The sequence below is a fragment of the Aquarana catesbeiana genome, linkage group LG06 (genome assembly GCF_042186555.1).
Source record: "Aquarana catesbeiana isolate 2022-GZ linkage group LG06, ASM4218655v1, whole genome shotgun sequence".
Classification (NCBI taxonomy): domain Eukaryota; kingdom Metazoa; phylum Chordata; class Amphibia; order Anura; family Ranidae; genus Aquarana; species Aquarana catesbeiana.
In genome coordinates, this window is record NC_133329.1 from 334875981 (window position 1) to 334898982 (window position 23002).

Genomic DNA, 23002 nt, shown 5'->3' on the forward strand with positions numbered 1-23002 from the left:
ATTGTGGAGCCTGAAGCAGCATGTGAAATATTGAAGACTGATATTGCTTACTTCTCCCTCTGCAAAAGCTAGTTTGCTGGCTTTCATGTTGATATAATGGATTCATCTGACTTGGAACATTTTGTGTTTTCACTGAAGACTACAATTCCTGGTCTGCATAACTATTTTGGGTTATTTCATCAAAGTATTGAAGCAATTGGATCAACATCACAGTCTGGCAATTTTGAAGGGGAGGTCAGCTAGCATTCTTTCACTAATGATTTCCTTGAAGCAGCAGGATTATTTTAAAACATAAGATGTAAAACCCAGCTATGGCATACAACTGATATTTAATTTATGCAGGTTTAGTTCACTTTATTTTAGATACAGTTAGCCTGTCATAACATACATTTAAAAGAGTGAGATGTACTTATCTTTTTTACTTTGGAAGATATTGGTGATTACAGCAAATTGGTTACAGAAATAGCAATTCAGCAGCAGTCCAGTCAAGGATTCCTTTTGCGGTTGGCATGCCACACACTGCTGACTCTTAAATCAATGGTCAGATGGTACCTTTCACCAATTTCAGCAGCTTTGATTTACACTACATAATACAGACAGACATGAATCTGATCACATTTGCTAATATGAGCGATTGAAACTATACTAATTCCCTACCTTTTCTGACCTACTATGCCTTGGTATTTAAAAAGTTCACACCCTATTTGTACAATATATATATTTTTTTTGGTTTATAAATCCTGTATAATAATAATAATTAAGACCTTTATCATAAAGAGTTACAAAAAAAAGAGAAAAGACAGACCTTAAATGTACAATAGAGCCTGCAGGTACATTTAAGTATATTTAGTGACAAGTTATCATAGAAAATATTAAGACAAAATTACAAATATACATTAAAAAGATGAATACCAACAAACATGGTTGGGTGTAGAGAGAAAAAGAAAAAAGAGGGGAAAAAGCCAAGCACTAGGGAATTGGCCTGTTAGCAATGTGTCCAATACTGTATAAAGAGATGGAAATTTTTGAGGTCAGGTAGAGGAATTCCAAGATAGTAGGGTTGCAAAATTAGGGTTTTTCATAAGATGTCTGAGGGAGCCATATGTCTTGGAAATGAGAGTGTCAGACGTGTAACTGCGCTGATAGTTTTTCCATTCTCACAAGGTTGTTTAACCTGTTGCCGACTGCCACCACGTACATTTACTGTGAGATGTTAGCTCCTCTGCGCAGAATCGTGTACCTGTACGTGATTCTGCACTCCCGGTCTAGGGCGCACACTCGTGCCGCTGTCAACACGCTCCTGTTGTGATTGGACACAGCGGGAGCCAGTCAGCAGGTCCTGAGGACGCGATATCCGCCGTCACCCAGGGATCGTTTGGGAGACAGGCAAAACGGCGATCTGCCTATGTAAATAAGGCAGATTGCCATTCTGTGACAAGGGAAGGTAGTGATCCTTTGTTTCTGCTAAGCAGGAACACGGATTTCTGACTTCCCACCGTGAAAGCACCCCCACACAGTTAGCAAGCACTTTCTAGGAACACATTTAAGCCTTTGACTGCCCCTGATGTTAACACCTTCCCTGCCAGTGTCATTAGTACAGTGACTGTGCATATTTTTTTTAGCACTGATCACCGGATTAGTGTATTAGTGTGTGTGACTGATATCGCATTGCATTCGGACCAAACTCGCACAGGACCCTTTTTTTTTTTTTTTTTTTTTTTTTTTAGTCCACACTAAAATCGGATCGCATGGGTGTGACTCCGATTAATGTCCGTTGTCTGTCAGTTCGCAGTGTGATATGCAAGCTGAAAAGGGGCTGTCATTAACAATGTATTGACACTCCCAGCAGTTCTCATATAGCCGTGTGAACTGCTGTGTGAGTCGGGTGCGTGAACCCGCAGTGGATTTTGCAGGGTTTCCGCATCGCACAAGTGTGAACCGGGACTTACTCTTAACAGAAAATGTATGAGTCAATATGCAAGATTTACGAATGAAAGTTCATACCCTATTTGGGCACATTCCGGAAGGTGTTTATCTTTCTTTTGCTGAATGACTAGATCTATTTCAACGTCCACTATCTACAGTGCAGATAGCAGCTAAAGTATTAATAGCTAAGTGTAAAAATATCTTTTTGGAACCCTTTTGCTAGATCTTGTAAGCCCGGACAGGTTTGCTTTTAAGTAATTTCACTAGCTGAACTGAGAAAATAATGATTCAATGATTTTGAAATGTGTAAATTTCAAAGATATTTTTATTTATTTTCTGAGAGCTCCTCTTTAACAGTCCTCTGTGCCCCCTTTGTGTTTAAAATAGTGGCACATTAATGGCTAAGTTTTAGAAATGACGACCGATCAATTTTGGAGGTTGACTGTGTCTATTAATGTATCAATCAGAGCTCTATTCCTTCCCCTATGTGTTTTACGGTTCCTGTGTTGCCTGTTATTCTCATATGCTTTAGTCTGATGGCAAACTAAGCTGCCAAGGCCTGTGCCTTTTAAACCTATTGTAATTATTTCAATAAGCAGAAATGTTTCCCGTACATTCATAATGGCCTTCACTGCAGGGATAACAAGTATGAAATAAGCATTTAAAGGGCATTTGTGAGTGGCACAAATTTATGTCTTGCCAATAGTGAAGTGAGCTGTGGGTGCCAGCCTTTAAGTGGAATAATGATCATTCCAAGTAACTGGATTTTAAGTATGGCCCATATTCCACCACTGTATTATGCAGTGAACATGAAAGTTTCTAGCTGGCAGACGCATATTTTCTGGTATGGTTGCTTTGTACTGGATGGTAAGCTGCCAAGAAGCTCGTTGCTTAATCTAGGGAACACCAGGACCCCTTCCAGCGTTGTCCTGTACTGTAATGAGAATCTTCCACAATACACCAGGCATTAGTAAGTTACATAAGAGGAGAATCCGGCTCCTCGCTTTAACACAAATGCAATTATTCTGTATTCCGAATCTCCTGGCTGCTGTTTTAGAAAATCATATCCGATGCTTTTCCCAGCAGAAGATTATTGAGTTGATTTAGCTGCGATTTAACTTAACAAAGCTTCAAACACATTCCTACCGCGGAGTCAGAATAAAGATAGGTAGATATCAGTGATGCATTCATACCAAAATTCCTCTTCACAGGACCATCAATGCACCCCTCGGAGTTAATGGCGGAGATGAGAAACAGTGGGTTTGCTCTGAAACAAAATGTACTGGGAAGAAACCTGACCGTAAATGATCCATCGCAGGTAATGATCTTTTTTATTTATTTATTTTTTTTTGATATCGGTAAGCTGAAAATATCTATAAATTTACATGCGATTACTTGAAAATTGCTACTTGGCATTCGTAGGGCGGTGAAAGAACATTAAAATGGCTTATGTTGGCAAAGGATTTTTTTTTTTTTTTTTTTTCAGACCTGCTATATCAAGGAAGTACAAAGAAAACATTTTTTTTTTTAATTTTATCTTGCATAAATTGAACATCATTCCTCCAAGTTATATAAAGTGCCAACCTGGGTAAAGGCTGTCATTCCAAAGTACATTGTTCTTTCTCAAATACCTGCTGGCTGGGCCCGGAGAGGCTTTGAATAGGAACAATAGAGAGAGAATTTGTTTCTAAATGGACACATTGGTGATCAACTGTGCTCCACGTTGACTTGATGTTGCTGGGATTACAAAAAAAAAAAACTGGGTGCATTAGGCTTTGTATCATCCCGACACAGCGATTGCTGTAATTGAATATTCATAATAAAAGGCAGCTATCTCCACAGCAACAACACACCTAAGTGTAATGCTGGAGCTTCCTGATGACCACTCCATAAAGCTTTTTTCATGAGCAATCTGTTCGCAAGCCACTTTAGTGATGGATTTGTCAAGAGCTTTTGAAGACAGACAAAGCACCGCATGGGCACAAACTGCAACACATTAGAACACTTTGTAAAGGACAGGGATATTAAACTTAGTGCAACATATTACTTTCACTCTATATTCATGTTTTGTATCTTGTCCATTTTATTGTGATCTGCTTGCACATTACATTGTCCCTCTGCTGTACAGAAGGCTTTTATGGCTGTTGAATGTTTGAAATACAGACTTCATGCTAACAGCTGAGCTGTTATATTGCATAAACAAAGTCCACTTTTTTCACCATTTTACTACTTTTGCCATCTCTTCTGGAAAAATGTGCAAAATTATTATGGGGTTATTTGCGTTGATAGCAGCTGTGGCTGCCTTTTTTTTTTAAGGTCTCAAAAGAACAGTTGCTTTTACTGAAGCCATGCCTATTGTACAATTTTTGATGTATCTGTCTTGTAATGCATACAGAATCTGTCATAGTTTTTTCCTTCTGTTTCAAGGTTGATTAATTCTATCCTATGTCATCTTAAAGCGATTGTATACCCCTTTGGCACATTTTTACCTACAGGTAAGCCTATAATAAGGCTCACCTGTTGGTAAAATGAACATCTCCTAAACCTGTACGGTTTAGGAGATATTCACCTTGCATGCAGCAAACTTTTGACAGTACCGCCGCCCCCAGGCCCCCCGTTTTACTTACCTGACGCCTCGAATCTTCGCTGCTCGTCCTCGTCAGCTTCATTGCAGCTCAGCCTGGTCGCTGATTGGCTGCAGTGGATGGATTGAAAGCAGCGCAGCCATTGGCTCGCGCTGCTGTCAATCACATCCGATGACGCGGCGCGCCGGGGGGCTGGGCCGAGTGATACAGCGAGCGGCTATATCACGGGAGCGCGCCCGCAAGCACTCACCACCGTGCGAGGGAGCTCGCATGAAGGTGGTAAATGCTTGCGGGGAGGAGCTGAAACAGCCGCCGAGGGACCCCAGAAGACCAGGTTCGGGGCCACTCTGTGCAGAACGAGCTGCACAGTGAAGGTAAGTATAACATGTTTAATAATAAAAAATAATGCAGCGCTAAAAGTAACCAAAAAGTGAAAAGAAATTTTTTGTTTGTGAACAAAAAATTATTATGGAAAATTCGTGAACTATAATGTCATAAATGATACCACAAAAAACATACCATAAGATTATTATAACCACTGAAAGATTGTGCAAAGAATTGTGCATTCAAATGATGTTTATCAAACAAGCCAAAAAGTGATCATAAAAAAGTCCCATCACAATTAGTGCAATTTTAATTATATGTAAAGTTCATAAACATAAAAAGGTGATCTAAAGTCCGTGATGAAAAGATCCAATCTCCCAAGAGGTGAATACACCTAAGTGAATATGAGGCTCCTTACCGACTCAAAAGACCACAACGGTCTGACCAGGCATATGGGAGATTAGAGGTTTCCCAATAACCTATACCAGCAACTGGATCTGCGGCTAAAGCTGTATGGCTCCGGGAATAAAAACAAAAAAAGCTCCCATAGTGTAATCGTTCCAACCAATAAGAAATTTAATGAATAAAAAATGCACTTACAAACGAATCCAATAAGCAAGTATAAAGGCAATCGCAATGTAACGGCGTCTCCGCAGGCTTCCCACTGTATACACACTTCCCATCCAGCTCGGCAAAGAGGAACAGCGTGGTGACGTCAGCGTCATAGGCCACACCCGTATAACATGTTTGTTATTTAAAAAAAAAAAAAATAAATAACTTTACAACCCCTTTAATTTTCTTTTTCCTTTATTTTAAAGTGTTACTAAACCCTCCTTCTTCCTTTTTTTTTTTTTTTTTTTTTTTAACATTAAAATAACATGTTATACTTACCTGTTCTGTGTAATGGTTTTTGCACAGAGCAGCCTGGATCCTCCGCTTCTCGGGTCCCACACCGGCGCTCCTGGCACCTCCCTTTTGCCGGGTGCCCCCACAGCAAGCAGCTTGCTGTGGGGGCAGTCAAGCAGGCGCGCTCCTGAGCCACGGCTCTGTGTGTCCATTCACACGTGAAGCCACAGCTCCGCCCCTTCGTCTCTTGATTGGATCACTGGCTCCCGCTGCTGCCAAAAGACAATCAGGAGTGTGAGTCCCTGGAGAGCCAAGGTTTTCATGGACATCGCAGGATCCAGAGGGGGCTCAAGTAATTATTAGGGGGAGCCAGGGGGCTGCTGTACACAAAAGGTTTTTTACCTTCATGCATAGAAATGCTTGAAGGTAAAAAAAAAAAACTTCAGCCTTTATAACCACTTTAACCTTTTGTGATCCTGCCAGTAACTCACTTCCTGGCTTAGGGTGACAACACTGACTCACTGCACTGTTTTTATGGAGGAGCAACATTGTCCCCTTAGGCTGCTCTTCTGATCTGCACTTCAAATGCCTTCTTCGCTCATCATCTCTGTTGCATAGAGAGGAGATGTTTTGTGGTTCATGGCAGAGATCAGAAAATTAATACTATGGTTTTAGGAAGATACAGGGGAATAGGAATTCCTTGCAAAAAAAAAAAAAAAAAAAAACGTTTTTACCCTGAATAAAGAAAATTAAAGTAGCCACACCATCTAAAGTCCACATCTAAAGTATGGTAAGCCGCAATATATTACATTTTTGTTGGATTTAAATATCCTTTAAAGTGGTTGTAAACCCCATGTCTAACAAATATCAAACACTCACATCTCCTTACAGTTTGTAGAATGAACATGTAGAAGCGCATTATTTTTATTATTATTGTTGTTCAGTATTTTAAAGTGATTGTAAAGGTTGTTTTGTTTTTTTGTTTTTAAATAACAAACATGTCATACCTGCTCTGTGCAAGCATTTTGCACAGAGCGGCCCTGATCCACCTCCTCTGGGGTCCCCCGGTGGCGCTCCTAGCTGCTGCTCCTCATCGAGTGCCTCCACGGAGAGCCGCTTTCCATGGAGGGCATGTTCCCGAGTCCTGCTGCTGCGTCCATTGACACAGACAGCAGAACTCGGCCCCGCCCCCTCCTCCCGTGTCACTGGATTTGATTGCTGCTGCTGCTGCTATCAATCTATCCAATGAGGACCTGAGTCAGCACCTGGAGCTGCTAGGCCCGTGCCCGTCAATGGAATGATCAGGTTCAGGTAAGAAAAAGGGAGGCTCTGGGGGGCAGCTGCAGCACAGAAAGTTTTTCACCTTAATTCATTAAGGTGAAAAACCATGAGACTTTACAACTCCTTTTAATGTCTATGCCTGTTTCAACCCGCTGAATATCTCCCAATCCGTGGGCGTGTACTTGGCACGGCGTTCAGGAGGCACAGTTGTGACGTCACTGGACTCCCCTCCCAGCTGTACATGCCCCAGCATTCTCCTTTGCTCGGCTTAGCAGCATGTACAGCGGCTGGAAGTGTGTGCACAGAGGAGGAAGTGACAGTACATAGGCACTTCAAGCTCCGTGCTCAGTCAGGCTGCAGGAGACCCCTCCACTTATGCTCATGCGTGAGTCTCCTCATGCTCATGAAGTCTGTCACTCAAAGGAAAGGGGGCGTGGTGACACTTTTTTTTGGGGGGGGGGGGGGGGGCAGATTTTTTTTTTTACTGTAGAAATGCAGGCATGATTGCAGATGGCAGGATGCTCTTTTCCTGGCCAGACTGAGGACAGTAGAGTTATTCTGCTTTGTCCAGTTAGATACAATATTCAGTTTTAAACATTTTTATTTTTTTTTTTTTCAGTTTACAACTACTTTATTATTTTTTCAATTTTTATTTTCATATTTTGTTTATAGCCAAATATCTTCTTCCTTTTTATAGGTCTATGTAGTCAGTGAGGCAGAGGAAGAAGATGATGACCCAGAAGTGGAATTTCTGAAATCCTTAACAACAAAACAAAAACAGAAACTTCTAAGGTATAAATGCTATGAAGTGACTAAATTATCTTGAAGTAAAAAATAATTTCCTGACAGACTCCATGGCAGCAACGTGTGGGTTAAGTCCCGCCTCTACTACCCTATAGGACACTACTCCCATAAATCTTTGCTCCCTGCCCCCGGCCGTGTTCTTTTTTGTCCTCCTCGCAAGACCTAGTGTTGGTCTTCCTACCTGAAGATGTTTATCCCCACGATCAAGGTTGGCCGAGCTGCGACTTGGATCAGAATAAGTCGCATTACTCCGCTAAGCCCTAGCTATTAGCAGGGTATGGAGTGGGGCGTTGGAAGAGGCGCAGGAAGAAGCCATTTTCCCTGGCCACTGGCAGGCGAGGCCGCGCATGGGTTGGATAGCCAGCTATTAGCAGGTGACCACTTGTTGCCCCTGGAAAGTCCGGTGTTTACCTTCGGCCTGATGATCGTGGCGGGATTGGTGAGATGTTTCCTTGCTATCATGGCAGCAGTTTCTGTTGGAATTCCTTGTTGTTTCTCTCCCTTGTGTGTCTTTCCCCTTCGTCTTACTGTTTATGTGGTTGTAGGCATGGCGGCTGGTTCTTCCTGCTTTCCAGCCGCCGTTTTTACTTTCACTTTGTGTTCGGCCGTACTGCGCATGCACGGACGGCACGAAACCGAGGCTTGGTTTTTCGCGCATGCGCGATGGCGGCAAATCGCCGCTAATCGCGCATGCGCACTGGCGTTCGCTCGTCACGGGCGGTGACGTCACTGGGGCGCCCTATTTAAACTGGGAAAATAGCCTGCAGACCCTGGGAATGCCTGCAGGCTGTTTTTGGCTCTTCCCCACGCTCCAGTGAATCAGCTACTGGTAAGTAGCTTTACATACAGGAGGGCTGTCGCTCCCTGGCTCATAGCCAAGTTAATTTGTTTGCTTTACGTTAACTTTGCAGTCAGATGGATATTTCTGAAGACATGAGCTCTCCACCGCCTGCCTCTGGCCAGCCTCCTCTCACAAGGTACAGGGCAGGTCCCATTGCCGAGGGTCCTTAGGCGGGTGGGGGGGGGTGTATTTCCGCAGATGATCGTTCTTTCTAACTGCTCTGTTTTGTTTCTGTGGTTCTCTGTCTTTTGCTTTAGCCCTTCCAGGTCAGAACAGCGTCGCAGCTCGCACAAAGGAAGTGATTCGTCAAAATCGCATCACCGGCAATCCTCTTCCAAATCTAAGCATTACGGCTCCTCCTCAAAATCAGGACACCGTAGTGAGGAGCGCTCGCACTCCTCAGTGGCCCACTCCAGCCACTCATCAAGTGTCTGCTGGGGATGCAGATCACAAGTACCTGTCGGTAAATCGCTGTGCGATTCCTGCTTCGCCAAAGCTTCCAGGGAAAGAGGTGATTCGGACCAACAACTTAAAGCCCTAGTTGAGAGGGTTGTGAAGGAATCACTTAAGGGTATTGAGGCAGTCCGGCCTGTTACCCCTCAGGCAGAGCCACCAGGTTCCCCAGTGAGGGAAACTCAGTTGCAGGACACCTGGGAGTCCTCTGTACCTAGCCACCCTTCAGTGGTCAACTCTGACAGTGACTCGGATGAAGATAATACCTATGTGGGTTTTGACTTCGCTCTGCTACCTCCCTTGGTCAAGGCTATTAGAGAAACTTTAAATTGGGAGGATCCGACGGCTGTCCCTCCCAAACAGAGAAAATTCTTTAAACAGCTAAAGAAGGAGCGAGTTAACTTTCCTTTCTTTTCTGAGTTGGGCGAGATCATCACAGATGAATGGAGCAAGGTGGAGAAGAAAAACTCCATGCTTACTAAAGTTTCAAAGCTTTATCCCTTTAGGGAGGAAGAAGTGAAGCATCTGGAATCAGCCCCATTGGTGGACGCAGCTGTGATGAGGCTGGTGAAACACGTGACACTCCCCTTGGAGGACACAGTGTCCTTTAAAGACGTTCTGGACAGACGGATTGATGCTGATCTGAGGAGAGTGTACCTTACAGCAGGCATGGCTTGCAAACCAGCCTTAGCCCTGGCAGCCCTGTCCAAAGCTATGGAGGTGTGGACGGATAGTGTTCAAGATACGCTAAGGAATATTTCAGATGACACAGCGAAGAACTCACCTATTCAAGAATTAAGGCTAGCATCGGCCTTTCTGGGTGAGGCCTCGATTGACATCATTCGTCTGGCGGCCCGAGTAATGCTCTCGTCGGTCACCGCCAAGCGGGCTCTTTGGCTCCGCCCTTGGCTGGCTGACCCAGCCTCTAAGCAGGTTTGGTGCCGAATTCCCTACGGGGGCTCTTCTCTTTTTGGCAACAAGCTGGATGAGGCCATTACACGGGCTACTGGCGGGAAGTCGGGGTTCCTACCTCAGGATAGGCGCCTGCAAGGCCAAAGAAGATCCTTCCCGAAGAGGCAATATCAAGACCGATCCAGAGAGGCTCGTACTTACAAGCCAGGCCGGGAATTCTCCAGATCCTGGAAATCAAGGCAATCGTCCTTTAAGAAGGCTGCAGGTAGTGAGTCGAAAGGGGAGAGGCAACCTTCCAAATCTTTTTGAAAGTGGGCCCGCTCAGGCAGACCGTGTGGGGGCCCGTCTTTTCCACTTTCGGCATGTCTGGGCGGCTTCGATTCACGACTTCTGGACAATCAAGACAGTCTCCTCTGGTCATGCCTGGACCTTTACCGACCCTCCCAGACTCAGGTGGGTACCCACTACTCTTCCGGCATCAGAAGAAAAAAGGACAATACTTTTAGCCTACATAGAATCTTTGTTGGCCCAAGGCGCTGTCATCCCAGTCCCAGTCAGCCAGCAAGGCATGGGAATGTATTCTCCCCTCTTTCTGGTTCAGAAGAAGAGTGGGGCCTGGAGGCCGGTCATAGACCTAACCCATCTAAATCGCTTCATCAAAAAGGAGAGGTTCAAGATGGAACCACTCTCCACCATTCAACAGTCGGTTCAACCAGGGGACTGGATGGTGTCCATAGACCTCAAGGACGCCTATTTTCACGTCCCCATCGCGGAAAACTTTCAACAATTTCTCCGCTTCTCCGTGGGCAAGCTTCACTTACAATTTACATGCCTTCCCTTCGGGTTATCAACTTCTCCTCGGGTTTTCTCAAAGGTGCTGTTGGCAATAGTAGCTCTCCTGAGAACCAGGGGGATTTGTCTACATCACTACCTGGACGACCTGCTTCTCTTGGCACAGGACAGGGTGCAACTCATAGCACACAGAGGGCAAGTGATTTCCACACTACAGGAATTCGGATGGATTCTGAACCAGGAGAAGAGCCAGTTAGACCCATCTCAGTCTCTGGTGTTTTTGGGTGCCCTCTTCGACACGGTCAGAGGCACCATTTAGTTACCGGAAGAGAAGATCTCGACATTCAGAGACAGGATCCACCCAGCTCTTTCTACTCCTCATCTTCGCGCTCTCCAATGCCTGAGGATCATTGGCACTATGGTGGCGACGATTCCGATGGTAAGGTGGGCCCAATGGAGAATGAGGCCTTTTCAGAAGGGCTTCCTTCACCAGTGGAAGGGCAGCAAGACCCAGCTGATTCGGATTACTGCATCCATGAGGCACTCTCTCCTATGGTGGCTCCAACGGGAGAACCTCTCCAACTGCCATTCCATCCTTCCCATTTCTTGGGTGACTATAACAACAGACACCAGCAACAGGGGCTGGGGTGCCCACTGTCTGGCGGAAGTGGCTCAGGGCACTTGGGAATTCCCCTCCAGAAGGATAGTGTCAAACATCCTGGAGCTGAGAGCAGCCTTCCAGGCACTTCTGGCGTTTCGGCATCTCATTCAAGGCTCCTCGGTCCTACTCAGACTGGACAATACCACAGCAGTGGCATACATAAGAAGGCAAGGGGGGACTCGAAGTCTCTCCTTACTACAAGAGGTAGAGCCAATTATGTCCTGGGCCCAGAAAAACCTGAAGGATCTGACAGCGACATATGTTCCAGGGGTTCAGAATGTTCAGGCAGACTTCCTTTCTCGGAGGCTCCTAGACAACAACGAGTGGTCTCTCCACGAAGAAGTATTCAAGTGGATTCTTTCGTTGGGGTTCCTTCCGGAAGTCAACCTGTTCGCCTCCCCCTGCAACAAAAAGATGGCAAGATACTATTCAAGGTACAGGGACCCTCAAGCATATGGGGTGGACGCCCTGACGGAGAAATGGTGGTTCAACAGAGCCTATGCCTTTCCGCCAACTCCGATCATTCTCCAATTCCTGAAGAGGCTCAGGGCAGAGACAGCAGAGGTGTTAGCGATAATTCCTTACTGGCCCAACAGGCCCTGGTTCCCTCTCCTAACACTCCTCAGTGTCCGAGATCCGATCCCTCTTCCATCCAGACCAGACCTCCTGTCTCAGGGGTCGAGGCTACACCCTTGCCCGGATCACCTGCGCCTAAGGGCTTGGCTTTTGAAAGGGGAAGGTTGGAGGCGCTAGGCTGCCCGGATGAAGTAATTCCCACTCTCCTTAGTTCAAGAAGGAATAGTACCAACCGAGTGTATGAGAGGATCTGGGCGAAATTTAGCAGCCATATGTCTTCCAGGTCAAACTCCTGTGATAATCTGGCGATTCAGGACGTTCTAAGTTTTCTGCAGACGGGTCTGGACATCTCACTGTCCGTCAGTTCTCTTTGTGTCCAGGTGTCCGCAATATCAGCTTTCTCCGGAGTCGCATGGGCCAAGCACCCTGTGGTCCAGCAATTTTTCAAAGGAGCAGTCAGGCTTAGGCCACAGAGGAAACTCAGATTCCCCAAATGGGATCTTCCGTTAGTCCTGGATTTCTTTGCTCAACTTAACAGATCTCTCTCAGTCAGAGAATTAACCCTCAAGACTTCGTTCCTGATAGCTATAACTTCGGCGAAGAGGGTCTCGGAAATTCAATCCCTGGGGTCCAAGGAACCATTCATCACCTTTTTTCCGGACAGAGTGGTCCTAATACCAATGCTTGGGACAAATCCCAAAGTTACCTCGGTCTTTCACGAGAACCAGGATATCACTTTCCCTACCTTCAAATCCACTGGAGGTCCAGATCCACACCCTCTCGATGTAGGAGCTACTCTCAATCAATACCTGGAAGTTACGGCATCTTTCCGTCAATCTGAATTTCTTTTTGTTCTATTCCATGGGAAAAACAGGGGCTCTAGGGCTTCTGTCAGATCCATCGCGGCTTGGGTGGTTCAAGCCATCCAATGGGCTTACAGAGAGAAAGGCTTGGCTCCTCCTGAGGCGGTTACAGCTCACTCTACGAGAAGTCTTTCGACGTCCTGGGCGGCCTCACGTCATGTTGCTCCTGATGTGATCTGCAGAGCAGCTTCTTGGTCTTCGATTCATACCTTCATGACCCATTATTGTGTTGAGCCAGCAACCTTATCTTCTGTTAAATTTGGTTTAAAAGTGCTGTCGGCTGACAGTGTTAAATAAATCTTTTGTTCAGCATTTAGCCCACCCGGGTGTGTATGGCGAGTTATTTCCCACACGTTGCTGCCATGGAGTCTGTCAGGAAAACGGAAAATTCCTATCATAATACTTACCGTAATTTTCCTTTCCTGATGGACTCCATGGCAGCAGGAGTTCCCTCCCCGAATGGCTGAAGTAGGCTCGTTACCGAACACGGCCGGGGGCAGGGAGCAAAGATTTATGGGAGTAGTGTCCTATAGGGTAGTAGAGGCGGGACTTAACCCACACGTTGCTGCCATGGAGTCCATCAGGAAAGGAAAATTACGGTAAGTATTATGATAGGAATTTTCCGTTTTACTAGATCTTGCTCCTCCTTGCATCTCTCATCATTAATTCTAATACTGAAGTTATTGCTTCAACTTCTCCAATCAGAGAATGGGGACTGTATAGTGTTCTGTATTTCAGTGAATTTTCCTTTTACTTTTGAACTTCACATTCTACTGCTTCCTGGACACTGGCAAACAAAAGAATTGTAGGCAAGTCCAGAATAACCCCTCATACTACCAGCATGACTTTTTTTTTTGGGGGGGGGGGGGGGCTAACATTTTTTGCTAGCAATTCAATTCTGGGGGGGGGGAGAGTTTATTTTCTTCAATCAAAACTGTTCTTTACAATACTGCTGGAGTTTTCTCTACAATTGCAGCTATCCGGCATGGCTCACCTCAGTCTGGTTTTTAGTGCACTGCATGTAGATCTATCTGGGCTGAAAAGTGTAGGGCTAGCCTGAAAATGACCCTCAGGCACTGGGTTCCAAATGGAACGCTTTCCAGACTTGGTTCTGGTAAGTTAACAGCAGAGCACTTTCTGTATTCAAATCTGCTGGCATTGCCCTAACACTTGCCCTGTCTTTGAAATCCTCACTGAGTAGCCTGGCCGGGTTGAGCACCAGGTTCTACCTCTTTGCATAGGTCACAAGGCAATATTATTCCCCATTTTTTCCATGGTAGGATGCTTATGGTTAATGTTGCCCTCTGCTTCTAGCAGCCCTAGCAGCTTCTGAACTATCAGCTGCAGAGACCCTGATTCTGTGTCGCTTAAACGCAAAGTTCACCTTTGTTCACTTTTTTTTTTTTTTTCTTCTCAAAATTCCAGCTCCCCTATGTACCAATATACAATTAATTTACTTCTTTTGCAGAAATCACAAAGCTTTCCATTTATTCTACACATGCTTACCCCACTGTCCTCATGGCTGATTGAAAGTACTTCTCCATTACTTCTGCCTTACTTCCTGGACAGACTTTGTCATGACACAGGAAGGAGTTGACCAGCTGTCCTAATTAGCACGCACTCTGCATCATCTATCCTCCTACTTACCACCCATTTCCAGGTGCAGAAGCCACCTCTGTGCTTTTTCATGATATTCCCGGGCCTGCGTCCTTCAAAGCAATTCCCATTTCCCTTTTCCACTCCAGCAGAATCCTGCAGCAACATTCTCTGGTCATGGGACTGATCTCTGGATGGACAGTTTTGGTTGACAGTGAAGACAAGGTTGGGGAGGGGGTCTATTGTAAGGTCACCTTAAAGATTTTCTTTAAAGGTGAACTTAATTGTGCAAAGGTTGTACAGTCAGATTGCAACATGTATAGTGAGCTTCAGACTGTTAAAAGCAGATGATGATTATCTGGTGATCTCCTTTGGGCTTCAGCATTATTATTCATAATGGCCACATTCAGCTCTCAGTTGTCTCCTTTTGATTTTGGCAATTTTTATATTTCACAAAAACAATGCCAAGACTAAGTCGCTTCATTTTTTATTTAATTTTTTCTTTATTTAAAGTTGTTGTAAACCTCAGGCATCAAATATGAACAAAGCAGATCCCTCTATAGTGTATACTTGTCTCAGGAGCACTAAGTGTAATTTCTGCTTTGTCCCTCTGCTATCAGCATTAATAATTTCTGACAAGTTTCCTTGACACCAAAAGAAAAAAGGTGACGGAGAAGGATCTCTAGCATGCAGTCTTTGATTGACAGCCTCAGCTCTGTTCCTGTGTGCTGGAGGGGTGTCCCTTCCCTTCCCTCCCCTCCAATCGGCTCTCCTTGCTCTCTGCTGCCATAACCACCATATATAACATCAAAGTCATGGTGTGTGTGTGTTTATATACAGTGGGTGGTCCAGAAGTGATTAAATAAGGAAACCAGAGGATCAGTATAACAATCATAAAATTGCCTTTTTTTCTTGAGGCTGGCAATAGCAGCTTTGGTATTTCTCTCATGGCAGGTTCCATGCAGACAGATGTAAAAATTTCCCTTTTTTTCCACATGCATTTTTGCTGAACAATTGCTAACGTTATTTATCCAATTGAGACACAGATGACCGTAAAAGCATGCAAGAGTGAGGAAGAAAGTGCCTGTGCCAGTTTTGTATAGTAGATTGTGTCCCTGTTGGGGAGATTCCACTTACTTCCTGTGTGTTTCACTATCACAGGAAACCAGAGGTAATCGCTCCAAGCAAGCCTTTATGTATCTCATTATGCATTTCCCTTCTTTAAACCAGTTCAGTCTATTACAAGTTAAAATTCTATGTATTTTTTTCTGTAAAAATATTGAGGAATTCCCGGAGAGAATCAATGCTGTGAGCAGAACTCTGAAAAGATTGTCACTATTTTCTCCAGTCATGTATAATTTGTTTGGATACCCTCAAACAAAACACATTTCATTCTTTAGTTAGAATAAAACTATATGTGCATCTTATCCAATCTGACCCGTTCCACATGGGTGTCCTTATTAAATAGTTTCATGCGCTTGTTCTGTACTGTGGCAGACAAATATAAAGTCTTATTTAACAGCGTGATCCTTGCGTTTGTGAAGTGGCAATGTATACTGTAATTGGCTCGTCCATTGAGGGGAAAATATTCAGCCATGCCTAGAATGAGGGGAATTATAGGATTTAGACACAGAGTTGTTGAATAGTTTCTCTATTGGTTAACTTTGTATTGACAGCAGGGATGCTGGGATTACACAAAACAATGGTGGGTGTTTACGTAAATTACACATACAGATTTTTTTAATGGAATATATAACTAGTTTAGGCCATAAGCCAAGTAATATTTTTATGCTGTGAATTTATTTCTTGGACAATGAAGTACCCGTAAGCTTCTTTTATTATTATTTTTATTATGTGGGCACATGAAATAAGAAATACTATATACGTTATTCAACATGACTGATGTGGCGGATCATTTAAGCTAGTAAACTAGCGCTGCTTAGTGCAGCCACATCAGTTGGTTCAATGATTGGTATTTTGGATCTTGTTTGTAAAATACTCTGCGTTGCACTGAGCAATGCTACCGATCACTCATTGTGTTCTTTAGAAAAGGAAGGGGCTGTTAAATTTTTTCTGGCCCCTTTCTTGTGCTCCATCCTGAAGCATTCCCTGCAGCAGCTGGTGAAAAAGTAGGGAAGCTGGCAGCGCTGCAGGGAGTAATAATATTGGTTTGGTCCAGAGGCTTGTATTGTTGCAATGGACATGAATATTAAGACTTAAAGTGGGGGTCAGCAACCCGCCGATCGCATCTACCCATCAATCGTTGATAGGTAGACTGCGATCCTTCCTTGCCGGCCCACAGAACTTGGACAGGAGTGGCATTTACTGGTACCTATCCCCTTGCAGCAGCTGAATGCAGTGGTGGGGGGGAGAGAGGAGGAGAAGTGGCTTTCAGCAGCTGCAGGAGGAAAGGGGACAGGTACCAGTAAATGCCAACCCTCTTTTCCAAGTTCCAGGGGTTGGCAACGAAGGATCGCAGTCTACCCGTGACCTATCCATGATCAACAGGCAGATCGTGATCGGCGGGTTGCCGACCCGATTTAAGTCTTTCTATGCATATCTGTTGTAATAATGCAAGCCTCTGGACCAATCTATTATTATTATTATTATTATTATTATTCTTATTATGCTTACATTTAATCATAAAATGATACCTGTTAAAAAAAATGACCTGACCTGATTTTCAAGGTGCAAGCTCCAGAGCTGTCATCCCTATTATTGCTTCACATATTAGGAGTCTCATTGTCTGCTCTGCACATGCTTGTTCCAGGTCAGTTTACAAAGTAGTAAAGGAAGAATATAGCCCTAAATCGTGTGCTTTTACAAACAAATCTGTAAAGGCAGAGCATGCACTTTCTAAAGCAAGTAAGTAGTGGGAGTTTTCAGGGTCTCCTAGAAGCATTGATGGTATGGAAAAGTGCACATAAGGGATCAATGAAGAGACTCCAGTCTTTCTCAGAACTACCTTCAAGCCTTTGCTTAACGGAAGAGTGTAGTCAATCCATGCAATTAGCCCCAGACACCCCCACCCTCCACCCCCCCATGCAAGCATGTAAAGCCCATGTCTTGCTCTGTTTCCAAGATATTCTATATCGCAGAACCCCGTGACATTAGTAGGAGCTGGCAGGGAACTCTACGTCTATTCTGTAACATACAAATTGTGCCTGACTACAACTCCCTAAAAGTCACCAGTCATCTGGTGGACTGGCTGTTGGGAGATTCCAGCAATTTGAGCAAGCTTTTGTGTGTCTGTATGGACAGTGATTCGTAGCAGAAACGTCATGGGAGTAGGCCCTACTGAGTGAGTTGAATTGGCATGCAGACTACTGCTCGTAATGCCCACATGTTGTTTTGCTTGTATCTTTACTTTGTGGTAAAGCAAGGAAACGGAAACCCCTGTAATATATTAATGTGCATTTTAATGAATAAGAATGCTGCACATAAAAACTACTTACAATGGTAGGCAAATGAGAATTGACAATGGTTTGTATGCTATAGGGATACTCTAAAAAGTCAATATAGTGGATTCACGATTTCTGTATTCCACTAGGTCATCCCCAGAGGTGACGTTCTTTCTGGCATAATCTTCTTTGGTCTCATGGTGTCCACTTTAGTATACCCAGTTCTTCTGTCTCTTTTAGCCAAATCCGCTTCCACTACTATGCACCTACTCCTCTTTCACGAGATTGTAGAGGAAGCTGATTGTTACTAATACAAGTACTTTTAATCTTATGGTTAAAAATGTTCCTTGGCATATGACCGCTGCATACAAAGGTTTTCCTTTGAAATCCCTCAGATCCTTCTTGTATTATTGAAGGCAAAATTGCATTCTTTACCAGCCTTACCCTTTTAAATGCTATTTGCCATAAAAGGTACCCTATTAAATACTTCAGACCCTTCATGTCTATTTATCCTTATAATTAGACGACTGCGCATTATTTAAAGCGGTAGTCAACCTTGAAACAAAAAAAAACATTCTCACCTCAAGGTAAAGACATAATGTGCTAGTATGCAGCACATACTAGCGCATTATGAAGGACTTACCTTGAAACAAAGCCCTCCAGCAGCACGCTGTCACCAATGCAGAGGCTTCTATCTTCACCCGGTCTTCCTTTCCATATTCGCGGGCAGCGCCCGCTTAAAAAGCCTGGGCGGGGATGACATCACGGACGTGGCACAGAGCTCTGAGGGAGTGGGTATGCCTTTCCTTTAACCATTTCCAGACCGCCGCACGCCGAATATACGTCCTAACTTTGAAGTGGGATATCTTTGTTATGGCAGCAGCTAGCTGCCATAACCCTGGTATCCTCTTCTTCAGCCGGCGGTCCAGTTTCAGATAATAGTGGTCTCTGCGGCAGATTTGAAAAATTGTGACAGAAAGTATTGCAATGACCACCATTTTATTCTCAAGGAAAAAATGTATAATGTTTGGGGGTTCTAATTAATTTTTCTAGCAAAAAAAACAAATCTCAGAAAGAAGCTTGGTCCTTAAGTGGTTAAAGTGCATGCGCTGGTGACATCGCCAGCTGCCAAACAAGAGAATATCTCCTAAATGGCGCATGTTTAGGAGATATTCATTCAACCTTCGGTTAAGTTTCATTATAAGCTTACCTGTAGATAAAAATCACAATGCGGAGTTTCCTCCAGTTTTAACCCCTGCATATTCGTAAACAGGTTTCCCTTTGAAATGCCCATGGCCTTTCACATGTCTGTTTACCATTTTAATTACACAACCTGCATTATATAACCCTTGCATATTTGTATACAAGTTGGTGATTAGCTTCCCATTACAAACACATTTCTATTCATCTTATTAAATTAAGACGTTTGCCTTTTTGATAGAATTACAAGATAAAGTATGGCAATTCTGTTATCACTTCTGAGGATGTAAATGCACCCATTACCAAACTCATATATAGAACTATCCCAAAAGGTCAAGCTTATTACTGACCTTTATCGGTGTAACCTGGGTGCAGTGTTTGACCAGAACTCCTCCTCCAGAACAATGGAAGGAGCTAAAATGTGTACATTGCCCATCGGATCATCTACATTTAACCCAATATACAACAAAAGTCTCTCTTTCCCATTGTATAAGAGGACAGCATGTGCAAACATTGTTCCAATGGCATTTGTCTGAGAAATGTTCACACAAGAAAGCTGTTTTATCTATCTATCTATCTATCTATCTATCTATCTATCTATCTATCTATCTATCTATCTATCTATCTATCTATCTATCTATCTATCTATCTCTCGTAACACACATGTGAAGTATGTGTCATGGGGATATGGTGATGACAGCTTGCCTGCTGAGGGAGGGGTTAGATGACACTAGAGGTCATTCAGCCTGGAAGTCAGCAAGCTGCCAAAGGTTGTAGTGTAATTTGCAGAGCACACTGGGTCACATGCTGTATACAGAGATCAGTGATGCTGCTTTACCATGATGGGTGCAGCCTAAACCACTTGGGGGTGGGGGGGATTAAAATTTGAGTCTGCATTTGGACTTTAAGCTGATTGCAAGGGTCCATGGGAAAACTGTATAAAACTCCAGGGTGATTGAATGAGATAGCTCACATGCACATTGCTCCAGACAAAACTAGCAGTTCACAAAATTTGTGTTGCCTTAAGTTGCTGTACAAGCTGCATTTTGGTTTGACTTTTGTTATTTATTCCTGTTCCAGAAAACTAGATCGGCTTGAAAAGAAGAAGAAGAAGGACAAGAAAAGGAAGCTAAAAAAGAAGAAAAGCAAAAGTAAGCAGAAGAAGCACAAGACCAGCAGCTCCTCCAGCGGGTCCTCTAGCAGTAGTGACAGCTCCTCTGAGAGTGAGGATGAGAAAAGACATCGGAAACAGTCCAAAAAAACAAAGCATGACAAGGAATCTGATGACAACAGTAGTGACTGTGAAAAAAAAACAGAGTCACAGAAGAGCAGAAGAGAAGATGAACCTTCATCTAGCCAGAGAAAAGATTATAGTGGTTGGGAGGAAAATCACAACCTCAAAACTGAAAACCAAAGGTCCCAGAAAGAAAAACATGAACATCACAGGGCAGGGGAACATAGCCGGTCACATCAAAGAGATGACAGACCTGAGAAAAGCCATAGATCTGAGAAATCTAGATCTAAGCGTAGCCCAAGTAATGATCGATCCAGAAGCAACAGGTATACTAGCAGAAGTCCAAACAGATATGACCATCAAGACAGAAAGAAGTATGACTCTGAGAAGAGGCGCAGAGAGTTGAGGAACAGAAGCCAAGACTGAAGAAGTAGTAGGAGCCCTGAAAGAAATCAGACTTTTGTCTACTGCAATAAAATTTTACTGTTTTGTTATTTTTTTTAACTGACAATGTAAGAGGGAAAGCATTTAATTGGATCAGTAATGCAACACAGACATTATCTTGTATAAGCAGTCAACAAGATTGTCTTCTCGACTCCTAAAGTATAAAATGTTGGTTAGTACTCCATTTTGTCTTGTGCAAGTTTTTTTTTAACACTGGTTTACTTGTTGATCTAAATTTGCTTTTGAAAGTGCAACTATATTTTAAAATGATCCTTGACATAGGGGAACTGTATGCTCTAGTGTGTTTTGAAACATTTTAAACTTCCACTGCTTGGCGTAAAGAGAGGCTTCATGTGCTCCTGCATTAACAGGGGCATGTATGTGCTGTGGGAGGAGAATAACGGACGGGCTCTTTGTCAGGCCACCTTATAGTGAGCCCCCTTCAAACTAACGCAGCAATGCTGAAGGATCTTCTCTGGCCCACTATTGGCTGGACAGCTGATTTAAAATTTATATATATATGTGTATATATATATATATATATATATATATATATAATGTCAAATGTTGTCATTTGGTAGCATACAGGCTTCCTACTGGATGGAAAAATGTTTAATAAGTAAAAGAAAACTGTTGGGTATACCTTGTAAAAAGTCCTCAGGTCCATAAAACAAGCACCTCCCAAGCTTGAATTGGCTTAAACACGGTGGGATCCAAACAACCCAACAACTTTTTATAGAAATCTCATATCTCTCGTAGATTTCATAATTGAAATTGCCTCTCCCACACCTGTATCTTACTACTGACCAGGAAGGCTGCCCTTTGCATTTTGTTGCCAATAAGTTAGCACAGGAGGTGGGAGGAATTGCCTCATACAGAAGGTTTGATTCATTTCATGCTTCCAAAATGGCTATTTTCAGTTACACCGATTTCTATAGGACAAAATTATCTGTTTATTTTTTTTTTTCTGTTTAGCAAAGCCAACTCCTCCGGTTTAGAATGTTAAGCTTGCCCACTCTCCAGGAAATGAATTTTAGAATAAAATTAATTATTTGTCTTTGTTAGTAAAAAAAAAAAACCCCACAAAATTATAAATGCTAGTTGCCTAGCTATCAATCAGGGTTTATGAACTTTTATCTGCAGTCTTGTTACTTGTCCGTAGCTCAAAGTAGTCATGTGAGCAGCACAACATCCAGGCACCCAAAAAGGTCAGCAATTTGTAGCCATTTGTTTCTCTTTGCACCAATTTAATTTAAAATTGTATGTCTAGAACCCCCATTAAGCTTTTTTACTGCCCATATGGGGGCTTTGTCAAACAGATTTACACTCACCTACTATCCTAGGTTTTTTTTGTTTTTGTCCTAGAGACCAATGTCACAGTAATATAAAGTAAGGAGACATATGACATTTAAGAGTTGGGACTAGAACAGATGTAGTGCAGAAATATTCCAATGGAGAAACCTGTTGGCTGACCAATGTCCAAAAATGTGATTTCCTGCCATTTTGGAAACCTTTTACTTTCACTTAATAGTGTAGCTTCTCCGATGGATGCAAACATCAAAAAAGAAAACCTCTCTCCTATCTCTCTCGCTCTCTAAGGTTTTTTGATTTTTAGGTACACTTTAAAATGAACAAAACGAAATGAAAAGCTAAACCTAATAACCCCCAAAATGTTAACCTTACCCAAGATCATATTACCTTGTTGCGTGTTGAAAGTATCAGTCAACCCTGTTTAGATCGGCACTGGAAGTTTTTTTTTTTTTTGGTACGTACATTTACTCACCCAAGATCTTGGCACCAAAAACAACGTATGCGTGAACCGCGTCCTTCCATACTAATATCGTAGCACTCATTGGCCTTGGATATCATTTTTTTGGAATTGGAAACCCATTTTAACTGACCTCCTACTCATTCATTTGAACTAGGTTTTCCATGTAGGCAGTCCCATTAATGTTTTGGGACACAGCGGTTGCACGGACACATCTGCAGGTCCCAGTTTTACAGCTGTGTGAGTGCGTGTCCCCGAACGCAGACTGTGTGCATCCTGAAAAACATGCACTGTCAATGTATGCTGTCAAAGTGTGTGTGCAGCCACTACATCCTAATAGACATAAATGAGACTGCCTATATGTGGATGCATGGAACACCTGCGCATCCCATGCAGCCAAAGACAGCCCTTTGTTTAGGTGTATGGATTGTTCCGCTCATGTGAATGTATTTTTTAAATGCAACTGGGTGTATACCAAAACTTGACCTGGTATCA

At 43.3% G+C, this 23002-nt stretch overlaps 1 protein-coding gene across 1 annotated transcript in view; it reads left to right on the forward strand.

The window, feature by feature from the left end:
• The window catches only part of CIRSR (corepressor of RBPJ and splicing regulator), a 59611-nt gene extending 38812 nt beyond the window's left edge, over positions 1–20799 (forward strand). Inside the window, 3 exon segments of the mRNA XM_073635227.1 lie at positions 3138–3244; positions 7660–7754; positions 20142–20799. Coding sequence (XP_073491328.1) covers positions 3138–3244; positions 7660–7754; positions 20142–20799 — 860 coding nt within the window.
• The last annotated feature ends 2203 nt before the right edge of the window (positions 20800–23002 follow it).